Source organism: Salmo trutta, chromosome 13, assembly GCF_901001165.1.
Source record: "Salmo trutta chromosome 13, fSalTru1.1, whole genome shotgun sequence".
In the NCBI taxonomy this organism is placed as follows: domain Eukaryota; kingdom Metazoa; phylum Chordata; class Actinopteri; order Salmoniformes; family Salmonidae; genus Salmo; species Salmo trutta.
In genome coordinates this window covers 84,802,492-84,810,854 of record NC_042969.1, presented here as the reverse complement: position 1 = coordinate 84,810,854, position 8,363 = coordinate 84,802,492, and the positions used below count along the sequence as shown (strand labels likewise).

General features: G+C 46.1%; 1 protein-coding gene across 1 annotated transcript; it reads left to right on the top strand.

The window, feature by feature from the left end:
• The first annotated feature begins 301 nt into the window (after positions 1 to 301).
• On the top strand, positions 302 to 6,164 carry LOC115204974 (extracellular calcium-sensing receptor-like). The gene is made up of 11 exons (XM_029770548.1): positions 302 to 531; positions 651 to 942; positions 1,432 to 1,674; positions 1,829 to 1,924; positions 2,091 to 2,406; positions 2,494 to 2,666; positions 2,823 to 3,053; positions 4,015 to 4,138; positions 4,838 to 5,031; positions 5,338 to 5,616; positions 5,736 to 6,164. The coding sequence occupies exons 1-11, from the start codon at positions 302 to 304 to the stop codon at positions 6,162 to 6,164; spliced, it is 2,607 nt and encodes an 868-aa protein (XP_029626408.1).
• Positions 6,165 to 8,363: the final 2,199 nt, after the last annotated feature.

Sequence of the window (8,363 nt, the reverse complement as noted above, 5' to 3'; positions counted from 1 at the left end):
CTCGACTGACAGACACTCATCCTCTCTGTCTGACTGTCTGTCTGACTGTCTGTCTCTCTCACCAGGAGAAGGTTTACTGTTGATAGGTAGTGCAAAGATGGAACATATTCTTCTGTGTGTCTATCACTGTTGTTTCATACAAATGTCTGGTTACAGGTGTCGTGGTTTATTTTTTAATTGCTAGCATTTCTTTGTTCATGTCATTCTATTTACTCAGTGTTCTGTCTGTAAAATCTTGGTTTGATCTCTCTCCTCCAGGTGACAGACTTTCCCAGTCCTCGACCTTGTCTCTATCCAGGTGATGTGCCTCTGTGGCTGGCTGTGGCTGCTCTGCTGCCTCCCTATCCCTGGGTATGTCTGGGGTCAGTCTGGAGGTGGAGGGGGGGCCTGTCGCCTGATGGCTAACCCCATCTCGGGCAGTGTTTATCGGGCAGGAGATGTGGTCATTGGGGGCCTGTTCCCAATCCATGTGGAAGCCCCTCTGCCAGAGCAGGAGTTCAGGAGTATTGAGGGAAATGTGACATGTACAATGTACGCAACTCCGAAGTATTGTGTGATGACAGTTTTGTGTCATTGTTTTCATGTGTAAAGTGTTTTCAGTTACCTCCTCTCTCCCTGTCTCTTCCCTTCCTCCATCTGTCATCTGTCAGGTTCAACCAGCGTGCTTACCGCTGGCTCCAGACTATGATCTTTGCGGTGGAGGAGATTAACCGTGACCCAGTCCTCCTTCCTAACCTCACCCTGGGGTTCCTGGCTGCTGACACATGCCTGGCAGAGGGTACCACTCTGGGGGCAACCCTAGCCATGGTGACCGGCCAGGAGGCCTCTGTGGCGGGCACAGAGTGTGGAGCAACCCCTGAGGTGCCCGTCATCATCGGTGATGCCCGCTCCTCAGCCTCCATCGTGGTGGCACAGACCCTCGGGCCGTTTGATTTACCCATGGTGAGGCATGCGGTTGGATTACAGAATGGAATGGAAAGAGATGATGACGTTCTTACAGACTGCATTCAAATATCTATGTAGATGACTTTCTTACACATTACATTCAAATATCTACTTCGATGATACTCTTACACATTAAATTCATATATCTATCTAGATGGCTTTCTTACACATTACATTCAAATATCTATCCAAATGACTTTCTTACACATTACATTCAAATATCTATCTAGATGGCTTTCTTACACATTACATTCAAATATCTATCTAGATGACTCTGTCTATAATGTTACATTTTCTCTCCCTCTGGTCTCTACATCTTAAACATTTGAATTCTCTCTCTCTGTTCTCTCTTCCTCTGCCTCTTCTCTCTCTCTCTCTCTCTCTCTCTCTCTCTCTCTCTCTCTCTCTCTCTCTCTCTCTCTGTGTTCTCTCTCTCTCTCTCCCTCTCTATCTTTCTATGTTCTCACTCTCTCTGTTCTCTCCCAGGTGAGTTACTTTGCCTCCTGTGCGTGTTTGAGTGACAACTGGAGGTACCCGTCGTTCTTCCGTACGATACCCAGCGATGCCTTCCAGGCTCTGGGCATGGCCAGGCTGCTGCATCAGCTGGGCTGGGAGTGGGTGGGGCTGGTGTCAGGGGATGATGACTATGGAAAGTTTGGGGTTCAGATGCTGCTCCAAGATCTCCAGGGATCTGGGGTTTGTGTCGCCTACGCAGAGGTCATCCCCAAGGTACGACCTCACTCTGATGATCTGACAATATACTCTCTCTTTCTGTCTCTCTTTGACTGTGCTCCCTCCCCCCTTCCACTAATCCAAAATAGAAACACTCTCTCTGATATTCTCTGACTCTCTTCCCTCTCTCTCACTGATGGTCATCCCCAAGGTACCATCTCAGAGACGGATGAAGCACATCGTGGACACCATCAGAGGATCTACTGCCAGAGTGGTGGTGACATTTGCCATCGCTCAGGATGCACGGGTAATCAGTTACTGGTCATAGTATTGTTAAGTATTTGTTACACAACTGTTTCAGAGTGTTTTTGTCCTACCATATCTTGATGCCCTTTATAGACAAGTATTTTCATATTGATAATCATGTACTTCAACTTGACTATCTTGATCTTTTCAACCATCTCATTCTTCAGGTCCTGATGGAAGAGGTTGTCCGTCAGAACATAACAGATAGGCAGTGGATCGCCTCGGAGGCCTGGGTCACCTACTCTACTCTCTCTTCCCCAAAAAACCTGCCCTCTCTTGCCGGGACTATTGGATTTGCCCTGAAGAAAGCTGTCATTCCCAGCCTGGGCCCTTTCCTAACACGCCTCCGTCCTGATGGGGACTACCAGAAATCCGACCCCTTCCTTAGGGAATTGTGGGAGGAGATTTTTGGGTGTTCTCTAGGGATTGACCTCAGCACGACCCCGTCGTCCCGGCGACAGTGTACTGGTTCAGAGGTCATAGGTGAGTGAGAGTTTACAACTAATGCTCTGTTTTCGTGTCCTGATCCATTCCCGATGTTGTCTCAGTAAAATGAAGTGTCAATCCTAGGTGAAGGGGAGAGCCAGTACGCTGACGTGTCTCAGCTGAGAGCCAGCTACAATGTGTACAAGGCTGTTTACGCCATCGCCCACGCCATTCAGGACATGGTGGCCTGTCGACCAGGGGAGGGACCCTTTAATAGTGAACGGTGCCCTGATATCAGGAAGCTTCAGCCCAGCCAGGTGACAATACCATGTTGATCTGTTTTCAGGTTAACAACACTAATGTTTCCAGTCAGGATACAGTGGAAACACTTTATAAGGGTTGAGTACTAAAGACCCAAAGCCACAACTGGTTCTAACTCTTAATCCTGTTTCAATAAACCTTTTGTCTTTGAGATTGTTCATTATCTGAGGAGAGTGAACTTCAGTACCCCTGTGGGGGATTTGTTCCACTTCGACATAAATGGTGATCCGCCTGGCTCTTATGACATCATCAATTGGCATGTGACCCCCGAGGGGACAGCAGAGTTTGTCCAGGTCGGCCATTTTCTGTCTTCAGTGGGAGTGGACGACCAGTTTCACATCAATATGGAGAAAGTGGTGTGGGGAGGGGGCAGCGGAGATGAGGTGAGTATCATTTAGCTAGGTTTCTCTGAGGCAGAGAGGAGAGTGTGTGTGTGTGTGTTTTTGTGTATGTGCATGCGTGCGTGTGTGTGTGAGAGAGATAGACTTGTTTAGTTTCTCACCCTGAGGCAGACATACAGCAAAGAGAAAGACAGAAAAAACACCAAATAACAGGTGAATGTTAGGTCAGACAGAAAGCTCTGTCATCAACATGATACTGAATGTTAGGTCAGACAGAAAGCTCTGTCATCAACATGATACTGAATGTTAGGTCAGACAGAAAGCTCTGTCATCAACATGATACTGAATGTTAGGTCAGACAGAAAGCTCTGTCATCAACATGATACTGAATGTTAGGTCAGACAGAAAGCTCTGTCATCAACATGATACTGAATGTTAGGTCAGACAGAAAGCTCTGTCATCAACATGATAATGAATGTTAGGTCAGACAGAAAGCTCTGTCATCAACATGATACTGAATGTTAGGTCAGACAGAAAGCTCTGTCATCAACATGATACTGAATGTTAGGTCAGACAGAAAGCTCTGTCATCAACAGGATACTGAATGTTAGGTCAGACAGAAAGCTCTGTCATCAACATGATACTGAATGTTAGGTCAGACAGAAAGTTCTGTCATCAACATGATACTGAATGTTAGGTCAGACAGAAAGCTCTGTCATCAACATGATACTGAATGTTAGGTCAGACAGAAAGCTCTGTCATCAACATGATACTGAATGTGAGATATTTATGTGGTCAGATTCCTCACCTAGTCCCCAGAGGGGCCCAGCAAACCTGCCTGTATGTGTGTGTGTGTGTGTGTGTGTGTGTGTGTGTGTGTGTGTGTGTGTGTGTGTGTGTGTGTGTGTGTGTGTGTGTGTGTGTGTGTGTGTGTAATAATGGTGATAATAGCGATGATGATGATGATGATGATAATCACTGTATCCACCACACCGTCGGGTAGGTCCCTGTGTCTATATGCAGTGCTGCATGCCCCCCTGGTTCCAGGCATGCGGTACAGAAGGGGAGGCCTGTGTGCTGCTTTGACTGTCTGTCCTGCGCTGAGGGAGAGATCAGCAACACAACAGGTAGTCTATCAGCTTTTCTCATTCCAATTCATGTTTTGACTAGTCCTGATTCTGACTGGTCCTGGTTCTGACTGGTCCTGATTATGACTGGTCCTGATTCTGACTGGTCCTGACTGGTCCTGATTCTGACTGGTCCTGACTGGTCCTGATTCTGACTGATTCTGACTGGTTCTGACTGGTCCTGACTGGTCCTGGTTCTGACTGGTCCTGATTCTGATTGGTCCTGATTCTGACTGTTCCTGGTCCTGGTCCTGACTGGTCCTGATTCTGACTGGTCCCGATCCTGACTTATGTCCATTCTGACTGGTCCTGATTCTGACTGGTCCTGAGTCTGACTGGTCCTGATTCTGTCTGGCCCTGAGTCTGACTGGTCCTGATTCTGACTGGCCCTGAGTCTGACTGGTCCTGATCCTGACTGGTCCTGAGTCTGACTGGTCCTGATTCTGACTGGCCCTGAGTCTGACTGGTCCTGATTCTGACTGGCCCTGAGTCTGACTGGTCCTGAGTCTGACTGGCCCTGAGTCTGACTGGTCCTGATTCTGACTGGTCCTGAGTCTGACTGGTCCTGAGTCTGACTGGCCCTGAGTCTGACTGGCCCTGAGTCTGACTGGTCCTGAGTCTGACTGGTCCTGATCCTGACTTGTGCCCATTCTGACTGGTTCTGATTCTGACTCTTGATTTCTCTTCCTTCTCTGTCAGAGTCAGTTGAGTGTATCAGGTGTCCAGAGCGGTTCTGGTCCAACCCTGATCGTACGGCCTGCGTCCCACAGCTGGTGGACTTCCTCTCCTACAGCGACACAATGGGCGTCATCCTGTCCGTCATCTCAGTTTCCGGGGCAATGCTTACAGCTGGTGCCCAGGCCACCTTTTTCTACCACCGCCATACGCCCCTGGTGAGTTGAATCATATGATCATAGAAATACAATGAATAGAACGGGTGTCCCCATTCAAGTCAATGATGGCATAATGGATGGACTGGCAGACAATTTGAGTGTACCCGATGCCAGGAAGCAAAAGCAGAAAGTGTACCCTTCAATCTGTGCTATGATTTGTTGAGTCAACTCAACTGACATTGCAAAAAATACATTCCATTGCATGAGCGACATCAGTTCTTACTGGACAGAAGTCAGATTGTGTCATATAAGGGTGACATTTATGACGTCACTCAGTCTAAATGATCATTCTCTGTCTCGTTCCAGGTGAAAGCCAACAACTCTGAGCTCAGCTTCCTGCTCCTGCTGTCACTCAAGCTCTGCTTCCTGTGTGCACTGGTTTTCATTGGTTGGCCTAAGCCGTGGACTTGCATGCTGAGACACACCCTGTTTGGTATAAGCTTTGTGTTCTGCATCTCCTGTCTGCTCAGCAGGACTGTGGTGGTGCTGGTGGCCTTCAGGGCCACTCTGCCTGGAGAGAACCTGATGAGATACTTCAGCCCAGCTCAGCAAAGGATGGGTATCTCCATCTGCACACTCATCCAGGTGAATATCTAGTTTTTACTATACTCTATTAGAATTGATTTATTTCCTTCACTGACCATGTTCTGTTGTTACGGTGTCTGTGCTTGCTTTTTCCTTCCGAACTGCTTTCCCTTCCACAGGTGCTGATCTGTGTGCTGTGGCTGACCCTAGCTCCACCCCGGCCGGCTGAGAGGGGCGGCAGAGAGGGTCGGGGGCCGAGGGTGGTCCTGGAGTGTGAGGTGGGCTCTGTGGTCGGCTTCTCTCTGGTGCTGGGCTACATCGGCCTGCTGGCCTCCCTCTGTCTCCTCTTAGCCTTCCTGGCCAGGAAACTCCCTGACAACTTCAACGAGGCCAAGTTCATCACCTTCAGCATGCTGATCTTCTGTGCCGTGTGGATCTCCTTCGTCCCTGCCTACGTCAGCTCTCCTGGGAAGTACACTGTAGCTGTGGAGATATTCGCCATCTTAGCTTCCAGCTTTGGGCTGCTGTTCTGTCTGTTTGCTCCAAAGTGTTTCATCATCCTCCTGAGACCAGAGAGGAACACCAAGAAACACATGATGTCCAAATAGAAACCACCAACAAACACATGATGTCCAATTAGAAACCACCAGGAAACACATTATGCCCAATTAGAAACCACCAACAAACACATGATGTCCAATTAGAAACTACCAACAAACACATGATGTCCAATTAGAAACCACCAGGAAACACATTATGCCCAATTAGAAACCACCAACAAACACATGATGTCCAATTAGAAATAACCAACAAACACATGATGTCCAATTAGAAACCACCAACAAACACATGATGTCCAATCAGAAACTATCAACAAACACATGATGTCCAATTAGAAACCACCAAGAAACATGAGGGACAAATGTGAACTGACACATACTCATATTGTAATTTAAGGATTGTAGAATGTCCATTCTGTTTGAAAACATACATTTCCTGGTAAACTTTCACCATGTTACTTTGTTAATACCAATAGTTGAAGTCGGAAGTTTATATACACCATAGCCAAATGCATTTAAACTCCTTACATTTAATCCTAGTAAAGATTCCCTTTCTTAGGTCAGTTAGGACTTTATTATAAGAATGTGAAATGTCAGAATAATCGTAGAGAGAATGATTTATTTCAGCTTTTATTTATTTCATCACATTCCCAGTGGGTCAGAAGTTTACATACACTCAATTAGTATTTTGTAGCATTGCCTGTAAATTATTTAACTTGGATCAAACGTTTCGGGTAGCCTTCCACAAACTTCCCACAATAAGTTGGGTGAATTTTGGCCCATTCCTCTTGACAGAGCTGGTGTAACTGAGTCAGGTTTGTAGGGCTCCTTGCTCACACACACTTTTTCAGTTCTGCCCACAAATGTTCTATGGGATTGATGTCTGGGCTTTGTGATGGCCACTCCAATACCTTGACTTTTTTGTCCTTAAGCCATTTTGCCACAACTTTGGAAGTATGCTTGGGGTCATTGTCCATTTGGAAGACCTATTTGCAACCAAGCTTTAACTTCCTGACTGATGTCCTGAGATGTGGATTCAATATATCCACATCATTTTCCTGCCTCATGATGCCATCTATTTTGTGAAGTGCACCAGTCCCTCCTGCAGCAAAGAACCCCCACAACATAATGCTGCCATCGGTTGGGATGGTGTTCATCGGCTTGCAAGCCTCCCCCTTTTTCCTTCAAACATAACGATGGTCATTATGGCCAAACACTTCTATTTTTGTTTCATCAGACCAGAGGACATTTCTCCAAAAAGTACAATCTTTGTCCCCATGTGCAGTTGCAAACTGTAGTCTGTCTTTTTTATGGCGGTTTTGGAGCAGTGGCTTTTTCGTTGCTGAGCGGCCTTTCAGGTTATGTCGATATAGGACTCGTTTTACTGTGGATATAGATACTTTTGTACCTGTTTCTTCCAGCATCTTCACAAGGTCCTTTGCTGTTCTGGGATTAATTTGCACTTTTCGCACCAAAGTACGTTCATCTCTAGGAGACAGAACGCGTCTCCTTCCTGAGCTGTATGACGGCTGCCTGGTCCCATGGTGTTTATACTTGCGTACTATTGTTTGTATAGATGAACGTGGTACCTTCAGGCGTTTGAAAATGGAACCCATGGATTAACCAGACTTGTGGAGGTCTACAATTGTTTTTCTGAGGTGTGGGTGATTTCTTTTGATTTTCCCATGATGTCAAGCAATGAGGCACTGAGTTTGAAGGTAGGCCTTGAAATACATCTACAGGTACACCTCCAATTGACTCAAATTATGTCAATTAGCCTATCAGATGCTTCTAAAGCCATGACATATTTTCTGGAATTTTCCAAGCTGTTTACCCTCCCTGGGCAAGGTGGGACGTTTGCGTCCCACCTAGTCAACAGCCAGTGGAATTGTGTGGCGCGAAATACAAATACCCCATAAATGCTATAACTTCAATTTCTGAAACACATGACTATTTTACACCATTTTAAAGACAAGACTCTTGTTAATCTGACCACACTGTCCAATTTCAAAAAGGATTTACAGTGAAAGCAAAACATTAGATTATGTCAGGAGAGTACCCTGGCAAAAATAATCACACAGCCATTTTCAAAGCATGCATATATGTCACAAAAACCAAAACCACAGCTAAATGCAGCACTCCTAGGACATTATGTTATACAATACATGCATGTTTTGTTCAATCAAGTTCATATTTATATAAAAAAACAGCTTTTTACATTAGCATGTGATGTTCAGAACTAGCATA